At 36.3% G+C, this 25,582-nt stretch overlaps 1 protein-coding gene across 1 annotated transcript in view; it reads left to right on the top strand.

Annotated features, from left to right (window-relative positions):
* lrp1bb (low density lipoprotein receptor-related protein 1Bb) overlaps positions 1 to 23,509 on the top strand; it is a 394,708-nt gene extending 371,199 nt beyond the window's left edge. The window contains exons 84-91 of the mRNA XM_036139564.1: positions 5,198 to 5,359; positions 5,859 to 6,033; positions 7,164 to 7,268; positions 12,057 to 12,133; positions 14,835 to 14,925; positions 15,252 to 15,402; positions 19,258 to 19,332; positions 22,352 to 23,509. Coding sequence (XP_035995457.1) covers positions 5,198 to 5,359; positions 5,859 to 6,033; positions 7,164 to 7,268; positions 12,057 to 12,133; positions 14,835 to 14,925; positions 15,252 to 15,402; positions 19,258 to 19,332; positions 22,352 to 22,492 — 977 coding nt within the window. The 3' untranslated portion in view covers positions 22,493 to 23,509. The remainder of the gene's footprint in view (positions 1 to 5,197; positions 5,360 to 5,858; positions 6,034 to 7,163; positions 7,269 to 12,056; positions 12,134 to 14,834; positions 14,926 to 15,251; positions 15,403 to 19,257; positions 19,333 to 22,351) is intronic.
* The last annotated feature ends 2,073 nt before the right edge of the window (positions 23,510 to 25,582 follow it).

Genomic DNA, 25,582 nt, shown 5'->3' with positions numbered 1-25,582 from the left:
TGTCATATGATGTGAATCAGGGATATCCACATAATTATTTATTTAAATGCCTCCTCTCTACGGGGAGGTAGGAACACCCGTAAGCAATCTAGATTCAAAATATTAGATACACTTGGTACACGTCCACATTTATGCACCATTTGAAGTAATAGCAAGAAGAAAGTTTTTTTTTTTTTTCATTGTTAAAACAAGGCTAAAAGAAGTCCCACATTGCAAGTCATGTGGGGGATGCAGAAAGCCTTGGAAGAGCTTGGGTTAGATGAGACTAAAATTTTTACCTTTTACCCTAAATGCAAAGCACTATGTGAGATGGAAAACTGACACAGCACTCATAAAGCTGATGAAATTTGATATTAAGATGGACAGAGCCAAATGCAGAACGGTGCATAAAACTGCTGAATGCTGCAACTTTGTGTTAGTTTATTACATGATATTGCAAGAAAATTCATCGAAGTTTGAGGCTGTACTGTTTTTTTTTTTTGTTTTTTGTTTTTTTGCTTTTGCAAGACACTGCAACACTGTTTGGCAGCTGAACATGCAACACACTGTAAGTGCACTTGTCACTAGTGTGCTTTTTATTCAGCAAATTAGACTGATGTGACTGCTGCATGTAAAAACTTGTTTAAAGCGGTGCCTAGTTAGCTTGTTCAGACTGTAGCCATCGGATCAGACAAACCATACCTTCATTTATGATTATGGTGCCTGTTAGTACAAGTGATGTCATTTACAGAGTGAATATATTCCTTATATGCAAGTGTATATGAAACTTTGCACAGACCATCAGGCACAACAAAAACATAAAAAAAATATGTTCTGTGTTTTTTCATCTCCATAAAAGTTACATCAGGTCTAGCCTTTTGCTTTAGGAGGTGAAACCTTCCATGGGCAGCATCAGCTGAGCACATTGCTGTTAAATGACACAATGTTTTATTTCTATAGATATACTTCTCTCTCCCTTTCTGTGATTAGGATTCTGCAAATAAAAGCGTAAAATAGATTGTTTACAGTTCACAGTGACTTCAAGGCAGACCAAAGCATTTCCATACGAAACTCTGGGACCTCAAGCCAAACACTGAAATGATCAAGTCAAAAATAATCACAAATCTGTTGCCTTAACAAAGCAACTGAAGGAGCAATCACTGAGACTTAACAATGTGAACTCCGATATATTTTTCTTTAAGTTATAGAAAAATGTAGTATACGTTTTTTTATCCAATACATTTTTCCGTTGTCTTAGGGCTTTATGTCTGACTAATGTTGGCTGATGTTTCTGTCCTGGATGAAGCCACTAAATGAGCAACGGTTGCCATTAAATCATTACTCCTGGACCGGTTCCTCTGTGGGGGGGTTTATGCGCCTGTCTCATGCGTGATGGTCACCTTCAAACTGTAGATGTAAGGATGCTCTGGGAAAAACCCTCTGCTGTCAGAAACTTAGACAAAGTATGGTGTTATTTTGAATGAAGCCCATTTTTCAAAACAGATTTGTCAACAAAATCTGTAATAATCTTGACTAAATTGTAGAGCTATGGAGCCAGTGCCTTTTTATAAAGATTCCAGACAATACACAAACCTCCTACATTAAAATTTTGTCATCACTTAGCATGGGGCTCTAATTATCTTTAGGCATCATCAGCCATCTTGACAATACATGCCTTGTTGCATCTGGTGACCCTCAACATATGATTGACTTAGCAATGCGTTGCCACAAAGAATCATGTCTTCTCTGGTGACGAGCCACATGGGCAAATTAAAGCATGTCAGTCTACACTCCAGACACTACCTGCAGGAGTTTGTTTGTTAGATGGCTGCCCAAAACGAACCAGATTCTGCTGGAGCTGTATTAAAGGAACTGTTTTCCTTTCTACTGTCACCACATTCTTGCTCAGTGTGAGCGACTGCCGAAAAGTTAGCGACTTGATGCAATGAACTGCCCACTAAATATAAATTTAGGAGGCGAGATTGAGATGGCCTGGGTTTACTTGGATAGAAACCTTTTTTTAATAACCGGCATGATAAACTGAACGTGACCGCATTGTTTTATAACTAAGATCAAATTTAGATTGTATGCAATTTATTTGGAATCAGTCTACATAAAGACAGATTAGATTAGGCTAAACTGAGTATATATTTATGTGCATAAACTGGATCTATTTGTCTTGTAAAGCACCTTGATATATAATTAGTTGCAAATCAGTACTATATAAATACACTGAATTGAATTATATTGAATTAAACTCAATCTAGTCAAATTTACTAGATGTTGATGAAGTGAACCAGAGCTATAATCTAATACCATCTGTAAACTCTGTGTGTGGATGTAAGGGGTATAGTACAAGGAATATATGGCTCTCAGTCCTATCCCTGTGTGTCCATATCTCAGAGGTCTTAGGTTGTCTTAGCTGTATATTGCTTGACTGAAACCTGCTCTTAAAAGAACCAGTTGCTTTTCTGCCATTGCTGCAAAGATATCACTCTGCAGGGCTGATCTACACCCCAGGGAGTCTAGCCAAGAAGAGAGAAAATGAGGGTCTCAGGAGGTTCTGTTTGTGGGTCTTTGGGGGATTGGCCACATGTGCAGGAAGTGACTAAGAGAAAATTCTACCCTTGCAAAGCCAAAATCTATTTCACCAGCATAAATTAACAAGTTCATGCATGGAGCCGCAGCAGATGTGACTATTTGCAACAGATTCATCTTGTGCTGATATGGGGCTCGCTTTACTCTTTCTCATTTTTACTTTTTCCCACGATCCCTGCAGGCTTCATATGATTTAACTGTAGTCTGAGGTAGCTGGCCAAGGAGCAACACAAATATTGTTTTGAAAAAGTATTTGCCCATTTACAGATTGCTCTCGTCTTAGCTTTTGCTTTTTTTGTCACAACTAAATGTTTTAGATCGTCAAACTAATTTTAGTATCAGTTAAATTTATCCAAAATAAATACAAAGGTTTTCAAAAAAGCTATCCAAATCATCCTGATCCCATGTTAGAGTAATTGCGCCTTAAACACACTAACTAGCTGTGCCTGTTTTGGTGGTAATAACTGTCAACAAGCATTTGTGATACCTTGCAATAAGTCTTTTACAACAGTGGAGGAATTTTGTCTATCTTCTCTTTGTAGATTTTTTATTTTTACTTTGCCACATTGGAGGGTTTTCACTGATGAAGGTAATACCAAAACATCTCAAACAGACTTTGACTAGACCCCACCCAAACTTTCTTTTTAAGCCATTCAGAGATTAACTTGTTGGTGTGCGTCAGATTGTTGTCTTGCTACAAATTCCACACATGCTTCAGGAAGTTTTAGTAGAGCAAAGAAGTTATAGTTTGAGCAATCATGGCAGGTTGTCCAGATTTGAGGAAGCAAATTAACAGTAATGCCACCACTTATGGCCTTTTGACAAATAAGAGCTGGGTCTTGTTGTTTTATTATGTCAGCAGTTGTTTTCACTTTGGAGACCTACCATGGATATAATATATGCACAGTCTCGTTCTCATTGTTGAACAATCAACACTGGCCTTAACTGAGGCAAAACATTCAAATTTAAAATTAAAATTTAATTAACTAGAAGTAGGTGAGATGGTGCAGACCATGAATGTGGAATCTAAAAATCATTTGGAGAATTGATGCCTCCAGAACCACCGTGCCATGTCTGAATAGTAATAAATCTGCGGCCAGAATGTTAACACATTGGAGCAAGGATATTTCTGGCTGAATTAAAAGCTGGATCAACCTGGAGGACCTGTCAAACCGTATACCTCAGCTTTGTCCCACAGCTGTCAATCACAGGTTGAGTGGTTGAGCTGTGCAATTCACATAAATGTAACACAGACAGAAAGAGAGTTCTTTGGATAACATTTATGTGATATAGAGTCCCCTATGGTTCTTGTTTTGTTTAACCTCACAGCAGCCTTTTACAGAATGGATTATTCTTGTCCCGATTGGACCTCTATGTTGGTATCCTTTGAGGAATTTACCTCTTGTCTGACAGGTAGAACCTTTTATGTTATGAGTAATAATTTTACCTCTTTTTCACCTCTTTCATGTGCCGTCCCACAAGGCTCGATTATTAGCAGTCTTCTATGTTAACTGTATGTGGTACCTCTTGGAGTTATTAGTACTCAGCACCTTCCAACGGATGATCTCCAGATTTATTTGTCGCTAAAGTCATATTGCAATAAATGTAATAATATCCCTTCTCTACTGGACTACATTACTACATTACGGCTATTAACCAGTAGTTGGGCCAAATACTTTTTTTTTAAATGGACAAAAGACTGAATGCATTTTATGTGGTGGTAGAATCACTTGAAATGTCAGTGCTTTGACTTTTAAGCTAAATAACCCTGTTAAAAATTAGGGTTAATATTTGACAAGAATTTTACATTTAGAACTATAATGAGGTATGGACAAGCTTATTTCAGCTGTTTAATAACAATAACAATAATATTTAATAATAATAATAATCGTTCAACAATATAAAAAGAACAACAATAACTTGATAAAATAACTAGACAGAGCAATATACATCTGGCCCTCGTTTCAGAAAGCTGGGCTAGTGGATATCCACAGTTCTAACATGGCAAACAACATAAAAGCAAAAAAGCAACAAACATTTGACTGTACATCTAAAGATTGTGAGGAGCTCACAGGCTTCTTGGAGATCAGTGAACAAACAGCATTGTGAAGATCCATAAACCAAAAACAAAAAATATGACTTTCCACCTTAACTGACAGCTCAGGCAAAGGGGTCATTAATTTGCAAAAACATCCAAGAGCACTATTGTAACCAAAACTGAACTTTTTGGTGTACGGGAACATTAATATTGGCGGTGGGAAAACAACCCTGCACATCACACATCATCATCACCAAACTTGATGGAAGCATTATGCTGTCAGAATATTTGTCTTCAGTAGAGACAATAAAGCTGATTATAATTGATGGGGAAATGGATGGAGCAAGATAGGAATTTACTCAGGGATTTGCCACAAATAAATGTCATACTTTTCAACTTTGAGTTGTTTTTTTGAAAGAAGCAGTACTTTGTGGTTGTACACACAAAATCTCAATGGTGTTTTTTAAAATGGGAAAAGGAAAAGGTATACAAGGAAAGCTAAGTACACTAACAACCCCAATCATAACTGTGTACAATCAGCGTTGATCTCTTCAACATTTTTTTATCTGTGTCTTATTGCAGGTAAGCCCACATGCCGATGTCCTATTGGATTCTCGGGGCCTTTCTGTGAAAAGCGCATTTGTGACAATTATTGTCTAAATGGGGGAACGTGTGACGTCACTCAGGGAAATCAGCCTGTGTGCCGCTGTATGGCAGAGTACACCGGGGACCGCTGTCTTTACCGTGAGTTCTCCACCTCATCTCGGCTATTATTCTGGGCACTTGCCTTTTGCGTAACTGACATTCACTTGTAATCACACAAAGCATTCATCTGTATTCAAGCATGTTGCGTGAATATACCAGCAGAAATACTTTTAGCACATACCGAGTGTTAAACAAAAGCAATTGCTCAAAGAGTTATCTATCCACAAACAGCAAATTTACTTCAATTTGCAGATAAACAGAATTAGAGTTCTTCCATCTTACAACCTTTGGGTATTTCATTTCCACAGTGATGGATTTTCTTTAGCGGTGCATTGACATAATGGGAGGGAGGAAAACAATTCCAGTTGCACATCATTAGTATTTTCTCACTGCTGCTTGCCCAAGGGGAGATATGTTTCCATCTGTGGCTAAGATGTCATTTGATGTGGATAATTAAGTCCCATTAAAGCCCTCTACAATTCTTATCTAACCGGCTTATACACTAACCTTTCATGTTATGCCTCTCAATATGGAACAGACATCTGCCACCACTACTGCGTGAACTCAAAGGCCTGCACGTTATCCAGCAGTGGCTATGTGGAATGCGTGTGTCCCGCCAGGTATGAGGGAAACAAGTGTGAGGTGGACAAGTGTCTTCGATGCCATGGAGCTCCCTGCCTTATTAACGAGGAAACGGGAGATGTAGTTTGCAAGTGAGTGCTTGGCTCTCCCAGCCATTATTTCTGTTGCTGAAATCCTTGGGCTTTACATTTCCTGTCCATTTATAGAAAAAGAAAAACCCACCATATATTCAATTCATGTCACCGTTGCTGTCCCTACAGGCTGCCAGCTCTGTGAATTGATTTGATTAAATCAAAAAAAAAAAAAAAGTTTAAGTCTACACACCCTGCAGCATTTTAGTCAAGAGTCAAGTCAAGACTCTAGGTGCCAATAATGCCTGAGAAATAGAAGCCAGGTTAACATTTTACATTTTTTTTAATATCTGCTAATATTTACTCAAATTACATTATTTTAGTTTTGTCTCTCTCCTCTATTTATAACATAACAATTAAACCTTAAAAACATACAATACTTGGTAGATAGGTTACTTACTTATTTGATTGGTTGGTTACTATTAACTTTCAATAAACAACTGTTGATTGATATTTTTTACATTATTAGTAGTAGTAGTAGTAGTTGTAGTAGTGGTAGTAGTACGTAGTAGTAGTAGTAGTAGTACAAGTAGTAGTATTAGTGGTAGTAGTAGTAGTCATAGTAGTAGTAGTAGTAGTAGTATTTGTATGAATTTTTTTTCATTTTCTTTCAACAACTCTGATCTTTGTAGCTCACATTTCCAATATAGCTCATAATTATTTTCATTCAACCATTGGAAAATGCTTCAGCTCTTTCATTTATTATTATTGTTATCATTATTTCTAACATTGTTGTAACATATAGAATGTGAAAATGTGTCTCTTGGGCTTTGTTTATTTTACTATTCTTCTTAATTTAATTTGATTTATTCATTTGTTTTGTTGTTCTTACTTTTCTTAACATGTATTTTGTTAATCTGTATCTGCACACTTTTAGTCAAGCTGTTAACATATTTGTGTTCAAGTTATTTCTTAAATATTAGTATACATATGCTTGTATTTACTTTTTTTTCCACCTCCAATCACTTATACAATGTAGATATGTAAGGTTTTAAAATGGAAAACAAGGTGAAGTTTCATCAGTTATGCATTTGTTTGGCAAAAGTCGCCTCGCACTCCCTTTTCAACCCATGTTGTTAAAGTATGATTTTCTGCTTGTAACTCGAGTCAATTATTTCTCCACCCTCCAGCTGCACAAATGGTAGAATTGCACCAAGCTGTCAGCTGTGTGATGGATATTGTTACAATGGAGGTACCTGTCACCTGGACCCCGACACCAGCCTGCCATTCTGTCAGTAAGTTACAGCCTAATGGGTAAAAGAGGCGTGGGGGAGGGGAGCTGAATGTTTTCCACGCAGACCTGCTTCCATTGAAATAAAAGCTCAGAAAAGAGTGGCTTTTAGAGCAGAAGTGACAATTATCAAGGGGTACTTTTTTTTTCTTTCTTCGCCTCAAGAACGCAACAAGCTAAGTGTCTCCTTTTGGATTACCCAAAAAAAAAAAAAAATCTTTAAATTGAGAAAAGATTTGATGTCACTGTTTGAAGGGCCGATAAACAGCAGGGGGCTGAGTGCCATTACACCACCCTGTGCAGTGTGACACCTCTGTGTGGCTTAAGGTTTTAGGCAGATAAAAACGGTTTGAAACAGTTTCAAAGCCTGCCATTCCGAACATCTCATGCTGTTCCTCTTTGCAGTTTAAAGCTCATGTCAGACCTCGGTGACTGTCTTCAGCAGCTAGCTTCAGAAGTTTTTTTTTTTTTTTTTTTCCTTCAACAAAAGGAGAAAAAGTTCCTTATCTCTTCAGTGTGCCATGAAGCTCAAAAATCTTGTACCAGACAAAAGCTAGAGTAGCACACATGAGGGAATCGAGTATACTCACATTGCTGCTTAAAATGAACGTTTCCTCTGCTATAATCGCATTCATTGCGTGTTAAAAATCTGTCCAAGGAGGAAATTGGAAATCCATTTCAAAAGCCATCTGTCTATTTTCCTTTTTTTTAAATGCTCATTGTCCACTGTAGTTAAATTGAAATTTGCGGTCACCTCTCTCCAAATTCCAGGGGATAGAATCAATTTCTATGCAAATTACTCCATCTTAAGCGATGAGGTTTACAGATCCTGATAATGTGGTTTATTATTTGCTCCAAAGACTTGAAATTATGTGAGATGATGGATATGGCGGTGTCAAGAAATCATAAAGTTTGACCTTAATCCTCCCGAGTTAATGTATGTTTCATCAAGCTCCCGAAATGCAAATACCTGGCTGTGTAAAGCTGATTCAATTGCAAGGATAGTTGCGAATAATCACATTAAATGCCTTAAAGAAGTCCTGCGAAAACATTTAAATATTCCAGTTTTGAAACATTGAAAAACAGCTGTTCAATTTATTTATCTAGCTGTGCAGGAAAACTAGACAAATATATCCAATTTATATATATATATATATATATATATATATATATATATATATATATATATATATATATATATATATATATATATATATATACCTTCTTTTTTTTTAAAAAACTGACTAGGACAGCAATTTATTTGGTATATTTATGCAAGATTGACAAGTTTTAACAATTATCATATTTTGCTCTAAATCTAAAACAATTATTGCCCAGAAATTTTTACCAAAGTCACATTTTTGATTATTATTCTTCTGTTTCTTTCAAATCTAACAATTCTAGTAATTGAAACCATTAATAGTCACAGCAATACAACACATGTAGAGAGTTTTTTAACTATATGATAAATTAAATATCTTTCTTCCTGTCCTAACAATTAGTGTTGAAAATGAAAGGGTGGCATAAAACACTATAAATACTTAAAATACATATCTTTTCATATAAAGAGCTTCCCATTTCCAAAAGGTTTGTGCATATTTAATGCATCTCGTTTCAGCTCTATAATGATTTTAAAATGGTGCAAAGATAAGATACACGTCTTAAAATGTTGTTTTTAGGATGAAAACAGAATTGTAAACTCAAGGAAGACTCTTCATACCTATTATGAATTTGACTTTCAAGAATGTTTCAAGGTAAGAATGTATCAAGACAAGCAAGAGCCAGTTAATGGTATCAGGATTTACCAAGATCGACAAAAATATAAAAAAAACAGAAAAATAGTTGTTGTTTTTTCTTAAAATGAAATATAATAAAACATGCCAGAATAACCAGCATTCTCTGGATGGAGCATAAAGCAGCACAATGCTATAAAGCAGAACAACAAAAATGTATGATATTCAGTGTCAAAAGCTTTTGTAAAATTAATATTGAATTTAGCAGAAGTCTATTTATTTATTTATGTGTTGTAAAACTGCAAGTATGGCATAATGCAAATATCTCAATATTTCTGCAAAAATGTCAACCAAAAATGTATAACATGGTCTGATAGCTTTTATTAAAAACACAAAACAGTTATTTCTACTGTTGTTCAATGCTCCCAGCATTGATGATAATGATTATTATTATTATTATTATTATTATTATTATTATTATTATTATTATTATTATTATTATTATTATTATTATCATTATTATTATTATTATTATGTTATCTGTATTGGTATTTTTTATTTCCCTTGAAGCATGGACTTACATACTTAGAAAGATGTATAGAGTAACAATACAATTACAACACCATGATTTTACTTAGTCAATTTGTCTTTTTTATTTATTTTTGGTATAAAGAAGAATATATAGGGAACCTTCATCCAGTCAGTTGACGGTCATCACCTGTTGTGCTGCAACAGGTGATGCAGGGAGCCAAACAAACACTGCTTATCTGGCCTTTTCTCTGACATATATCTTAAAAGACAGGAACAGTAGGATGGAACATTTTAGCAGGTTTGAAACCATAATGTTTTAAACAGTGGGATACCTTCATACTGGAAAGGGGCCGACATTTACTTTCAAATAATGTGTTTTTTTTGTTTGTTTTTTTTTTGAGAGGAGACACTTCTTTCTTTTACAGAAGCAGATTTGTTTTCACATGATTTATTTTCCTAATTTGCACTCTGAAAACACAACACTGTATTACTCCGTCTGACAACTGAAGGTGCTTAAAGGATTTAGTGAGTCAATCTCCATTCGTCAAGCAGCCAAGTGTTCAACAACATACATTCTCTGGGCCCTTTCATCACTCCCAACACAATGTTTTGCAGCTGCACTTCAGGGTTCAAGAACCAACGTTGTGATGAGCTGGCCAACCCCTGCGATTACTTCTGTCAGAATGAGGGGATGTGTACATTAACAGCTCTTAACAAACCTCGCTGCAAGTAGGTCCCTCTCACCTCTCCAGCTGTGTTCAGAGCCCACTCACTCCTTTGTATACATCCACCCTCCTCCACTCCATTTAGCATCATCTCAGCCTCAGTGCAGTATATAAAGCTGGTACCTTCCTGTAGCAAACTGTCAAGTAATAAGTGCTAGATAGATGGATAGCATGAAACGATATTATTATCATTGTAATAGGCTTATTAAGGTGTATATATATATATATATATATATATATATATATATATATATATATATATATAATTCAAATGTACACTGTTTTAATCTGTGTAGAAAGCCTGGTTATAACCCAGAGCATCTCCTTTATAAAAACATTTTCCTGATTATGTTCAGCCACTAGTAGACACAGTTAAATCTAATGTTCTGTATTTAGGACATTGATTAAATTAGTTTGTATTTTTAATTTTAGGTTAAGTGATATCCAAGATCTAATTTGCAAGGCAGACGTGTTTTGATAAAACAAAAACACAATAACATAGCATTTCAAGTATAATAGTAATGCAAGTAATTTAAACATTAATTTTAGATTTAAATAAGCTGATAAAGTCTAACCTAAAAACTGGAGCAAGTTTTGTAAAAAGATTTCTAAATTTTTCTTAAAATGAATTTCAAATGTCCCAGAGGAATCAACGTGGATATTTCCCAGATCCTGTTGTAGAGGGTTACAACTTGATGGTGCTGAGTAAGAAAGTTCTGATCGTGCTAATGGATCATTGAAGGCGATACAATCCTGACAGCAAAGTCTGTGGCTGGCCCATCTACATGTAGGAGGATAATTAAGGCGGACACAGTCCAAGGATTGGTTGGAGTGTCCAAGTTACGTCTTTAACAGTTTTTAACTAATACTGCACTTATTACCTTGTCAGTTGCTGCTTAACTCAGGATCTTTGTCGGCCCTTTTACTGCCAGTCATTTACCCATCTCATGCAGTCCTCACTGTGCACAAGTGAACCCAGGGGAAATAAAACATGGCACTGTATCTGTGATGTGACCATCAGTCTGAGTATTTGCAACCTGTTCACGATTAGCAGCTAAACATGTCCTGATGGCCTGAATCTTACACAACTTTCCAGACTAAACTCGGTAATTGATGTGAATTTTTACAAAGGTTTTAGATTTTTATTTTAGGAAGTGCATTTTCTTGGCGTATTCTTCGGAAAGCAGATCAAACTCCACCGTGCCTCCGACGTCCCATTAAAATTCATGTTGCACTGACATTTCGTCCTACAAAGGCGCAATTCATTTCCCGCACCTATGGGGCTGCATTCTTATTTTTGATAGCCTGATGTTCTGAGTCTGAGGGTGCATGTAATTTAGAATTATTTCATCACCCTGCCGCGCCCACCAGATCACTCATGCTTTACGGACCCATCTGTGACTGCTGTGTGAAATTAAATATCACCTTTCCTAACAAGGGTCATACATCACACCCATTGGATTGCATTGGAACACAAATGAGATGACGATTTGTTGTCCTGTTGTCATTTTTTATGTAGATCTTTTTATAAACCTTAATATTCACCATTAGTAAAATTAACGCACACTGTTTGTAGAAACTATATGGACGTGCATAGTGCTTATTCTCTCTCCAGGGGATTTTCTTGTTTGTTTGTTGGATCAAAGAACCTCACTGCAAGGCTAAATCATAATGTGTTGCATATGTGCGCCACTGTCTCATCATACTGTATTGCATTTCGCCAAGGTGCTTCTTCAGCACTTTGTCAACCAGGAGAAAAAAAAGGTAGATTTTTTATTCACATTTTGTTTTAACTTCCTTCAGATGTTCAGCCAATTGGGCAGGGACACAGTGTGAAAGACCCGCCCCTAAAAGCAGCAGATCGGACAACACCAGCGGAGGTAAGAACTGGATAGAAAGCTCGTTTGAAATATGCACGTGTATTTTACGACATCTGATGTACATTTAAAATTCTCTTGCTTTTGTTCATCAATGCATGTTTGTAGCCAGGTTTATGCCCCTCACACACCGCAATGTGACCTGACCAGTGAAAATTGTACATACAGTCAACATGGACTTGAATAACTTGGGTTATTTATTGCTTTATTTAAACATTTTTTTAATTTTCAGGGTGAGATTATAACAACAAATACGAAAGCAAGAATTTGATATGCACGGTTTTTGTTTTGTTTTTTTATTTTTTTGTAGATTCTTTTTCTAATTTACTCAGAATTATCCATAGTGGCTCGAACATGTATACTACTTGGATAAATGTCTCTCCTAAGGTTGCACCATGAGTGCACAATTTTTATTATTTTGTTATTGTTATTATTATTACATTATTGTTTATTATTTTATTACAACATAGAGTTAACCTTGTTGAAAATGCTTAAAAGAAGGTTATGTGAAAAGAAACGTAACAATTTAAAGGAGCTCCAGCATTTTTCATGAGAAGAGAGGCCAATATCCAGCCACAATTATGCCAGAAGCTTGTTGATGGTTATGTAGATTCTCTGAGACGTGCTTGGCGACTTGTAATTAAACATTAGTGATGGTGTGTGTACATAGTTTAGACAAAATGTATAATTTTATCAGAGCAATAGATACACATTAAATGTAAACGTCTTCACCTTCTTTTCTTTTTTTTTTACAATCATTGCAGTTGGTTGTGGTGTGGTTCTAAGAAATCATTATAAAGCTATAACTAATACAACGTTAATGTCTATGACGGGTGTATGTAGACTTCTGAGTGGAGCTGTACGTTCTGAAGCAAGGTCAGCATGGGTGGACTTCCTCTCTCTGCTGGTGTGACAGAACCCAAAACTTAACTCAGAGATAATTAGTGCTTTGTTGGTTATTATCTGTCTTACCCTACATTCCTCCTGTGGACTTGGCATTTAACTTTTTTTTTTCTTTCAGACAGAGAAATACCAATAAAATAATCATATTTAAATTAGAAAAAAACAAATAACTCCCCTTGTTATAAAAAAAAAAAACTGTCACTGCACTGGAAAGTGAAAAACATTAATTGCAGGAAAAAACTAAAACTAAAAACAAAAATACATCATAGCTATCATTAAGACAAGAAAAGAGTGCTCCAGAAAAAATGAGAAATATATATTTATTGTGATTATACTGATAAAAACTGTTCATTCAAAATTCTGTTAGCATGACTCCACTAACTGGTATAGAAAAGAAAATATATAAAAATATAAAAACAATAATATAATAAGTACAACTCAATCAAGAAATCTGTCAAATAAAATATTCCAACCAATAAGTAAAGTTAGTAAATAAAACATTGACAATATGATGTATATTAGATGTACAAAACCAAAAGTTCAGTATACACTCAGGCGTTGCGCATCTAAATTAGCCCTTCAGACACTTTGTATCTCACTGAACCAGTGGCTCACATCGTGCTCTACAATAAGTTTTCAGTGATTAAACCCAAAATAGAAAGAAGTCTATTAACATCTTTTTTGCTACTGATAAAATGGTAAAACCCATTAATAAATGCAAGGTATACAATTGATACTAAAAAAATATGCTGACATATTTGCTGTTTGGATTGTAACTTTGGAAGCTTTGGTTCCTAGCTGTGATGACATCCCATGATAAAGAACAAAACTGTTCAGTTCTAAATTTAACAAGACTTTTGTTTATTTATACATTTTTCATACACAATCATAAAATGAAAACACGAAAATAATATCAACAGTTTATTAGACTTAGACCAGAAAAAAATTAAAGCATTCACAAAGCCATTTATATTTTTATATATTCTTTTGCTGGGTTTTTACAGCAGTAGTGGCTTGTTTTGATCAAAGTAGGCTGACAGGAAAGGGGGTTTGAGAGAGGGGGGAAGACATTCGCCAGAATCGAACCCGGGGGTCAGCCGCGCCGAGGAGTCAAGCCTCCGTATATAAGGGTTGTGCTCACTAACCAATGCGCCGTTGGAACACACCGGGGCCATTTGTATTTTAATGCAAGAAACAGTCCACACATTTTTCTCTATAGGTTGGTGGGCATATTCAGGTTTCTAAGCATATTAATTTTATTTCTTAAGGTGATGTTTTGTGATCATGTGTGGGTTACTATGGTGACTTAGTCTTTGTGCTACTGAAAACAAAGCTGTTAAGCTCTGTTCATAGCACAGCCGGCCTGATTGATACCCTAGCTCGGAGAAAAAAGGATCTACAGCCAACATAACCAGTTGGCATTGTCTGGATCCAAAAGCCTTCGTTGAGCATCTTTGCTTCATTCAAATTAAATAAGCCTCCTGGATTTCATTGGTTTATCTTCTAATTGGGGAAGTAAACTTAAATTGTATTTTGTAATTTTACTTGAGGGATGTTTTACGAGTTTTGATTACACATTTAACATGTTTTAATATGTTGTTTAATGTTCCTCACTGTTTATCTAAATACTACTATGTATATCATTTGGGCTGGACAGATGTTTGGTAAATGGAACAAAGCAATGGCTGAAGAAAATAAAAAATTAAAAAAATGAAAGGTGACCTTTGTGGATACTGTCTGAATTATTCCCTCATTTTTATGTGTAACACTTCCTACCAATTCTCCTCTGTTTGTCCTCCAGGAAGCATTGCCATCATTGTGCCTCTGGTTCTGCTGGTTATCCTGATTGTGATGGTGGTGGCAGGTGTCTACATCTGCAGACGCAGGCAAAGGTACACAGATAAAACAAATGAAAGGATCCTAACTAAAAGGCTGTTTTCTAAGCAGCCGATAAGGACTGTATTAAAAAGTTTCCAGCTCTGAAGATGATCGAAACTTTCAGCGAAAGTTTTGCTTTCTTAATGAAAAGTTTGCCTACTTGTTAATGTGACTATCCAGCCAAGTTAATATTCTCCAAGTGTCGTCCAGTGTGAGGTCCTGTGTGGAGATGTGCAGCACTGGGAGGCGAGCTGACCTGGATGGCGTGGTTCATTTTAATGACTCTCTCTTTCACTCTCTTTTACACACACACACACATACACACACACACACTCCCTAGGGGAAAACGTGTGCAGAGGCAGCCCATGACAAACGGAGGTATAAACGTGGAGATCGGTAACCCGTCATACAACATGTATGAGGTGGACCATGACAACCATGCTGATGCTGGAAGTCTGCTGCGACCCAACTTCACACTGGACCCTCACAAGGTAAGCTTGATGTACTTCTACTAATCCAGATGTATTTTTTAACCAGCAGCTTTTATGTAATATTAGAAGTTTTATATGACCGAAAATGTGCACTCTCTGAACTTTTTGAAATGTTATAGCATAAGAACCACAGTTCATAATACTTAGTTGGTATAATGCACCAGAAAGTAGTGCATAATTATGAATTTCACACAGTGAAAGTATAAAACGTGTGGCATGTATTTGTATTCAACCCACCAGGTTTTTATCCATTCTTGTTTGTAAAATAGTTCAAGCTCAGGTCATGGTCATAAACTCGGAATGGGGCAGAGAAAACCACTGGACATCTGCTGGGTCTAGGCTTTTAATGGCCTGGCCCTGTCTGTCTGTCTGTCAGCAGCAGGTATTTAAAGGAGGAGAAACAGGTGAAGGTGATGAGCCTGATTGCAGAGTAGTGGCGGAACAGGCTCTCAAGTGCCGTCCATGAGGCTTAATTAACAGAGTGGCGGGCGGAAGACTGCAGTCAGTTTAATGGGAGTCCGTTGTCAGACAGCAGACAGGTTTATAAAGAGGAAACATACGCACAAAACGGGGACTACGTCTTGCGTACATCACTTTCCCTGCAAAGGCAGTGATCTAGGAAAAAAAAAAATAACTTGACGTCATAGCGAACGGTCCCCTTCTCACCAATGTGTACGCTCGTTTTGGAGACAAGAGAGATTGGCAGCACAGATGGGGGATTGCAGCCACACTGCGTGATGATTTCTCTCAGAAATTTTACTTTAAGATAAGATGCTTTATTTGTCAATATACATACAAGGTACATACAGTGAAATTTCATAGATCAGATGGAGCCTGAGCCTGAGCTGCTGCCACTGAGCGTGCCACCACTAATGGCCGACCTGACCAGCATGTCTTTAGTGGTTGGGGAAACCGGAACGTGCAGAGGAAACAGACATGGGGAGAACATGCAAACTCCACACAGAAAGGCCCCTGCTGAGCCCAGGACTCGAACCCAGGACCTTCTTGCTGTGATTGCTTTCAAATTACTAAAAAAAAAAAAAAACATAAGCCATCTTAAATCAAAGTCCACACAAGATTTTATCAGAGTTTTCCACTATCACATCCTGTAATGAACCCTCAGAATCTGGAGACCTGATAAGTCAACAAACACCAGAAGTGAATGTTTAAAAGGGTGTATTTCTAATAAACTGGTGTTGCTGGAGATGACATAAACTTGTATCAGGATCACTACAGTATAGAGGATAAGTTTATTGGCCAGGAATAACTCAAAGAGGGTGACAGTGAATAAACACCTTCTCAGATGCCGGGAGGTCTCACTGGCTCTGGGATCTGATCCTAATTGCTCCGTCTGGGGGATTCTGATCTGTAGATGACTAATCTTGTTATTGCTAGGCAGGTCAAGAACTAGCGGGGAGGTCATTGTCAGTTTGGGGGTCATACACAGGGAGACAGCTCACTGTGCAGAAGTTACCAAGAGGGATAGGTGAGAGGGAAGTCCGGCATCCATGCGCGAGAATCGGTAACAGGAGGCACACACCCCGTGCAGAGGTTCCAAGCTGGGCAGAGACAGGAAGCAGGACTGAGGTCCAGTCTTGGGTCATACAGAGCAGGCAGGATAATCCAGAAAGGGGCAGAGGCAGACAGGCTTGGTGGGTAGGCAAGGTAGCAGGTCAGTCTCCAGACAGCAGAAGCCAACAGTATCCAACAGGGGCAAGGCAGGCAGGAGAAAACAGGAACGAGACAGGTAAGTAACAGGAGATCAGAACAAGGAACGCTGGATGGCCAACTCACACAAAGGCTTCGAAGAATCTGGCAGTTTCATACTGGGAGAGTCAGGAATATATAGTGTTCCTCCCAGGTGCGACAGCTCAGTAATTAGAGTAACCACCCAGCTCTGACTGCCGGTGCAGCACAGGGTGCAGGGGATGACGTCATGGCACTGCAAACAGCAGATTATCAGGCAGGAACTGACCTGAATAATTACAACATTACCTCTCCCTAATGATCACCAGTGTGTTGTATATCACAGATTAACCAATATATAGGTGAGAGGCAGTCATACTGGTGACACCTGTACATAAGGATGCGCAGTGGATGCATTGTCGCTGCTGAAAGACCTTGCAAATACAAGGATTAGGAGGGAATTAAGGCATCACCATGATTTCCTGGCCCATGGTGATGACTGGCTATCTAGACTCCCTAGAGCATTTCAGTCCACTATAACTTACAGGGGACAGTGGCAACTCCCTCAGGTGCTGGGTCCTAACCCGCTCTGCAAACTCCAGAGCACAGAGGAGGCATGCTTTAACACCACTCAGACCTGTGCTAACTCAACTGTGGAGTGTGCCATTGGCTTCCTAAAATGCTGGTGGCTGTGTTTGATGCATGAGGGGAACTCTTTATATTCACAGGGGGAACCCTCCTAGCCTTATTCCTTCTCAGAATGAATATATGGCTGTACAGCTTCCTCTAAGACGAGACAAATTTCAACTCGGAGCATGGTTCTGTGAGGCTATCATCTCACGTTTAAGACAGCAACAAGGTTCACTTTTAACAAAACTGTCAAAGGTCAGTTTTGTGAAATAAAACTTTCACTAATAGTTGGAAAATCTCAGTGGCACCAGAATTTATTTAGGGATATCAGAATAAAAGGGGTTAAATACAAATACACACTACACTTTTCTAAATTTTCTTTATAAAAAGTGCTTAAAAATGTTGAATCATTATTTTCTTCCACTTAATAATTCAGGACAACTTTGTTTTGGTCTAGCACATGTAATAAATTGGGATTATTGGTTGTAACAAAACCAGTTCAGGAAAGTACAAGAGTTATTAATGTTATTGTAAGGCACTTTATGACGAGATGTTCATGTTCTATTATATCTGGAAACCTTTATTGCAGTGATAAGAAAATATGTGCCAATAGCTTGTTAAAGTAATAATCATTAGATTTTATAATTGTATTATACATTTTTGTCATATGCCCTTCATTGGAAATTCTCAGAGGCTGATTAATTGGATTTGTATAGATGCAGCTGCAAATCTCCCAGAAGCTCACTTGCAAACACAGTCCTTCTGGTTGCATAAATGAGAGTTTAATTTGATTGAGCAGAATATTAATACATTATGCAGTGCAAAGTTATTGTTAGCAATCTGTTTTGAACATTTGCAGCATGTTTTCCCATGTGTTTCTTTGTCCTCTATCAGATCTCGATAAATTTTTGCACTGTTAAAAAAATTAAAAAGAAAAGCATATTCAGTCTGCATTAATTGTTGCAAATCTGTACCACACTTGTTAATGACTATAGTTTGAGTACCAGCTACATTTAATTGCAGGAAGACGTCAGAAGGTGAACTATCATTTTCAACTGAGATTCTTGAAGTATATGTTATGGTGTTGTTTATAGTAATGGAGTAATTTGGGATACACTATTGTTGAGGCTTTGTAGATCTATTCTTTACGCTTGTTTAAAGGTGCCAAAAGGACATTCCTTTGTTTGTGGGGATTTATTCTGTCTGTAGCTCTCAACCTCACTCCCACACTGAGTATATCAAGTAAATCCTTACACCCTCACACTTGCTGGTTTACTGCTCATCATCTGAAGCTTCAAGCCTAACACTATTGCTGCTTCTGATGCCAGCTTTGGCATTGGCTATTGTAAGGACTGTCAGGCTTTATTAACCAAGAATTACTAACTTAAACTCAAATCTTGCAGGTTTCTATTTGCTTTGATTACTTTGTTTATTTGAGGTTCAATTGACTGATTGTGATCCTCGAACATAGTGATGCCAAAACAGTGAGAATTTAAGCTTACGGTATGATGAAAGAAGATTGTATCTCTTTTGTTGCAGGGCTGGTGTGTAAAATCCAGTGACCCTCACAACTTGGGCATGAACTCTGTGCCCAAGGAGGTTATTCCTGGACAGGTGAATTCAACTTAATTTTTTAAATCAACATCTAATAAACTGCATATGCATATATATATATATATATATATATATATATATATATATATATATATATATATATATATATATATATATATATATATATATATATACACACACACCCAGTGGTACAAGCGTTCAGTCAGCCACTGATTGTGCAATTTCTCCCACTTAGAAGGATGAGAGAGGTCTGTAATTTCCATCATAGATACACTACAACTATGAAAGACATAAGGAGATCAATAAAATCGAGCAAATCACATTGTTGGATTTTTAAAGAATTTCTTTGTAAATTATGGTGGAAAATAAGCATTTGGTCAATAACAAAAGTTCAGCTCCTGTCCGTTTTGCAGGAAAACAGCCCCAAAGCACAATGTTTCCACCCCCATGCTTCACAGTAGGTAAGGTGTTCTTGAGATGCAACTCAGCATTCTTCTTCATCCAAACATGACAAGTTGAGTTTGTTCCAAAAAGTTCTATTTTGGTGTCATCTCACCACATGCTATTCTCCAAATCCTCTTCTGAATCATCCATATGCTCTCTGGCAAACCTCAGACAGACCTGGAGATGTACTGGCTTAAGCAGGGGGATACCTGGCTCTGCTGAATTTGAGTCCCTTTTGGGGTAGTGTGTTTCATTCATCATTCATCAGGTCCATCCATGTCATCTTGTATGTCTTCCATTTTCTTACAGTTGCTCCCACAGTTGATTTATTCACACCAACCTGCTTGCCTATTGTAGGTTCAGTCTTTCTGGCCCAGAGCAGGTCTACAATTTTCTTCCTGGTGTCCTTCGCCAGCTCTTTGGTCTTAGCCATGGTTAAGTTTGGAGTCTGACTTTGAGGCTGTGGATAGGTGTCTTTTATACAGATAACGAGTTCAAACAGGTGCCATTAATACAGGTAACGAGTGGAGGACAGAAGAGCTTCATAAGAAGAAGTTACAGGTCTGTGGGTGACCAAATACTTATTTTTCACCAAAATTTACAAATAAATTATTTAAACATCCTACAATTTTATTTCCTGTTTTTTTCTGATTTTGTCTTTTATAGTTGAAGTGTACCTATGATGAAAATTACAGACCTCTTATATATATAAAACCAAATGCTTACATGCCCTGTATAAAAAGACAACTTTTTATTTGCTGCCTAACATACTAAACCTTTCCTGTTTGAAATCACTAGTGGGGCTTTTTATCAATTATTTTAAGGCATAGTTAGTATAGGATGTGTGTATTTTTGAATTTGAGTAAACCAATGAGAAAATTTCAATTCATTATTCTGTCATTTAGCAAATAGAAATAATTGTAGCAATCCTAACTGACCAAAAGTGGAAAAGTTTAATTTAACGTCAATTTGGGGGAAAACAATGGCCTTTTGATTCAGTGTATGTAAATATAGAGGAGAGGTGCACAAATTGGAGTTATACAGCCAATTCCTGAGTATATGTTTTTGAAAAGCTTTCACCTGCTTCTACCTGTTTTAGCTGATTCTGATTTCCTTTTAAAGCATTATAATCAATATTATTAAAAATCCTTTTTTCTAGCCTTCCTGTTGTGAGCAGTCATTATATATCTATATATTAAAAGCACAGGCGACATCATATTGTGTCAGTCTAGAGTCGCTGTAAACAAGGGTTTCTATTTTAACCCGAAATACAAACAATTGATTGTATTCATTTTTAAAATATATATTATATTAGTGATCAGCATGGTTTAGGGTAATATTATATGACGCTAATGTAGGTCCTTATTTGATATTTCCAAAATTCTGCAAAAATGTCAAAATCCTGTATTTTGTACCACAGCCAGAGGTAAGACACTATGCAGCAGAGCATCTTTGCTTAATGTAACCGCCTGACTTCCCTGTTTAAAAGGCAGCCTGAGTGAACAGATAATATCCTTTCATAGAAAATAAAGTTTTATTTCAAAATGCTTCTTAGACATTTTGTACCTCCCCTGATTTCATTCTTAAAGCCGGATTAATATTGAAAATAGTTAACTTTAAATTTCTCTTGCCTCTATATTAAGTTACATGCTAAAGAGTGTTGTGGATAGCGTGATGTGTTAGGGCTTAGGTATTATGTTTTTACCAGACAGATCTCTTGGTGCATATCTAAATATATATTCACATAATTTGAAAAAGGTATGATTGCAACCATGTAATGCACAGTAAATACATATAACTATATATAGTTTCTTTCTGCAAAATTTTAATTTCAGCTCAACTCACCTTGAAGTAGATTATAAAAATTGGGCCCATAGGCTTCCGTCTTTTAATTGATATGCAAGTTACAGACTTTCTGGATGTTTTCTAAACAACAAAGCAACTATCTGGTGTTTTCTTTCTTCTCACTGAGCCTTTGTCATGTTTAATTCTCAAAGCCTAAACATTCATTAAAGCAGCATGAATGAACCTTCTACTAATTGACTTTCTTTCTCAGGTATTTAAAAAAAAAAATAAGCACTTTACTCTGCACAGTCTTACTGATTTCTGCAAACATTTTTATGCCGTTGAGGTTCAAAAAAAAACTTTTTAAAAATGAAGCTTAAAGAATCTGTTCTGATCAGTTTGTTCAAGGTGCAGTAGCCAGCTGTTTTCAGCAGAGATAATTTCATAAACATTAAGCGTTCAATTCCCTCAGTACCAAGCAGAAGCTAAATGGGAGACGCAAATGGGACCCAAATAAATACTGGTAGTGTTAGAAACTGAAATGAGATAGAATGAGAGTGGGAATTGGACTTCCCAGAGGGAGGCCCCAAACACGAGTCCAGATGAATTGGTGGTTTACTGAAGATTTATCAGTAATGTATATGAGGAACCACACATTGCAAAAAAAATAAACTTTACATAACTTAACGTGGGGTAGGGGTCCTCAACTATTTACAACTGATTAATAAATAGGGAAGATTATTCATTGTTGCTACTTTAAGATTGTCTCTGTTGCAATTGAATTTTTGGAAATATTCTCACCAGCTCCTTTTTTTTCCCCCCCATGCAGCCTATGAATTACTCCAACCCTGTGTATGCAAAGATCTATATCGACGGACAAAACTGTCGGAAGCCAGTCATCAGTATTGACGAAAGGAGAGAGCTACTCCCAAAGAAACTAGAGGGGACAATTCGTGAAACCGCCGCATAGCCTAACTTTACACTTTGTACTTCTTTTTTTACCACAGTGTAAAATATATAATATAAAGGAGGAAACAAGATTTTTTCTATTTCCTACGAGGCTCTTGAGTTTAACTTGTTAGCATCAGCATAATGTCCTTGTTGGTGTGTTCAAGAGTTTTAAATTACATATGCAGTTTGCTTACTCATTTTTATTTTAAAGTTATACAGCACTATACTGTATACTGTACTGAAGTAAAGCTTCTGATTTGCAAAAAAAACACCATAAGCCACTCTTGTGCACAGTTAAAATGTAAAAAAAAATCAGTGCTACAATTTGTACCAATAGCTGAATTTAGTTTAAAAGGAATATTGACACGAGGTTGCTTTTTGAGGGACAAAACCAGACAATTTGGCTACATATTTTCTAAGCAAATGTATGTATAGTTGCAAAGTGTTTCATGTGTTTTGTTTCCTATGTGTGCGGGAAAGACCAGAAAGATTCATAAGTGAGCTGAAGCTTAGTATTTTCTTTTAGCTGTTATTTTTATTTTTTTCTGCTCTGCACCTGCTGGATTTCCTCATTGACATCCGTAACATGACAACAACAGTCTTTTTCTCACAAACTATGTATTTCCACAGTTGTTCTGTCTTCTCCATCACCACAGATCTCAAGCTCCGCTCACCCAGTTCCGATGGAAGTACATCACTCAAGGCCCATGTTGAATGTTTGCCGTCAGATTCCTGTATTGTTCACTAAGAGGACAGATGATTAATACCATATTTTTCTATAGGTCTCATCTTTCAACAGATGAAATAAAGATATAGACGAGGAAGTGATTTAACACAGTCACAGAGGGTGTTAGGAGTTATTATAAAACATGTTTCTGCTGAAGATGACCATGATAGATATAAGAAATTTTATAATTTTGTATTTGATTTGTATGTTGTTTGGCTGCTTGTATTTTGAAGAAAATGTATTAAATGTAAGTAATTTTTATATAAAATGTAAATCAATATTGAATAAAGGGGGCTTATTTCCATTTTATTTCTCTTTTTTTGGCAGCACTGCTGAAATGCAAGGGTTTTCATAAACTTTGAACGTTTTCACATTTTGTCCCCTTATAACAAGAAAAATTCTGTGTATTTTATTGGGATTTTATGTAATTGTCCAACACAAGGCTGTGCATAGTTTTGAAGTGGAAAGAAAATTATACATAGTGTTCAACATTTATTTTCAAGTACAGGTAAGAGTAAAGGGTGCAATATTTGGTTCGCCTCTCTTTGTCAATACTTTGTATAACTACTTGTAGTAAGTATTTTGAGGTATAAATTTACCAACTTTGAAACTACTGTGCAAAAGAAAGTAGTGCTACCACTTCACGCTGAACACATAAGAGATCATCAGAAGATTTTAAAATCAATCTTCCTTTTTTCGTTGCTCACACTATATCATAGCCATATAATGTACATGGTTCTCTGATTACTAAAGTGAGTCGTACTTAAAATGTGGCTTTATTCTCAGTTTTCTAAAGATCTTCAGAAAAAGTTCAGGAGATTTTTTTTTCTAAACAGAATTTCAGCACATCTTTTTCGTAAAAGAATATTTTTTTCCTCTTAATGTAGCTTTCTCAAGTCAGCCAATTTTCAGTGTGTTGCAATTCAAAACCTTGTTTTCTTTATTTTCTCCATGGAGGCACTATCATAGTAACAATGGCATTCTGAAAACTGATGGGGATCACATGAGTGCAAACAATTATATATATATATATATATATATATATATATATATATATATATATATATATATATATATATATATATATATATATTTTTTTTTTTTTTTTTTTTTTTTTTTTAATTGGCAATCATGTTTTAGGTTAACTTCACCTTAGTGACACTATGCTTATATGTATATATATATATATAGATATATATATATATATATATATATATATATATATATATATATATATATATATATATATAAAGATATAGTCAGGCTTATTAAAACAAATGTGCTCAGGAACTTATTCCAAACTTCCACCTCTATAGATTACATTGCCAACTAAAACTTGTCATCAGTAAGTGTCAGCAGTGTATTAAATATTTAAGAACAAGTAGAGAATCAGCACAATACGTCAGTGAGGTAATGAATATAAAATTGCATTGCACACCCAGAGGCATTATACATGTTCTGGTGGTGATGAGCCAGCCTTCTATAGCCACTCTAGGATTATTTGACAAGGATTTATGTGAGTCAGCCCAGTTTCTGCAAATTGCACTGACATTTTTTTTTTTTTGCTTTACTGAGGCAAATTGTTAGCATTTAACGAGTTATTTCAAATGATTAATTAGCAGTTAATTTTTCTCATTAATATTCTTTTTTTAACTGCAAGCATTTGAAGTTAAAGCTTTATGTTATCTATGCTGATTAGCTGCAACATTAAAGTCAAACTGCCTCAAATAAAACATGAAAATCAAATTGTGATAATGCACTTGATTTATCAGGGAAACCTTCAGTTTTTGGAATTATGTGAGTAGTAGATATTTTATTTGCACCCCAAACTGAATATGACTGCAGACATGACACAGGTGCGCTAAAGGATCTTTGGAAATATACAAAATAACGGATCTTGTGGATGTTCTAAACCATCCAGGCCTAATGTTATGTAAGCAATTCCCCTCTAAACCTAATGCCTGTTTATGCTACCCTTGCAACAACTGGCAGTGCAGTGGAGGAACATTGGTCCATTCCTCTACTGCAAATTTTTTTATGTTTAAAAAGCCAGTCAATTTGCAAGGTTTTGCAATCATAAACATCCTTTTAAGATCATGCTACAGCATCTCAATATCATGTTTGTGATTTTGGTAAAGGACCCAAGAGCAAAGGCAGACTGCCTTTTAAATGATTTGATAACAAATGTGGAAAGATAACTTACTGTATTTTTCGGACCATAAGGCTAACCGGATTATATGCTGCACTGTGAATTAACGTCTCTGTGTGTGTCTATGTTCACACATAAAATGCCCCGGATTATAAAGTGGATTAAATGTTCTTCCCAAGTTTGTAATATCACTCCGCCCCTCCGCGTACACACATACTGCCTGAGAGGGAGAG

The sequence above is a fragment of the Fundulus heteroclitus genome, chromosome 7 (assembly GCF_011125445.2).
Source record: "Fundulus heteroclitus isolate FHET01 chromosome 7, MU-UCD_Fhet_4.1, whole genome shotgun sequence".
NCBI lineage: Eukaryota > Metazoa > Chordata > Actinopteri > Cyprinodontiformes > Fundulidae > Fundulus > Fundulus heteroclitus.
This window is presented reverse-complemented; position numbering and strand designations above follow the sequence as displayed.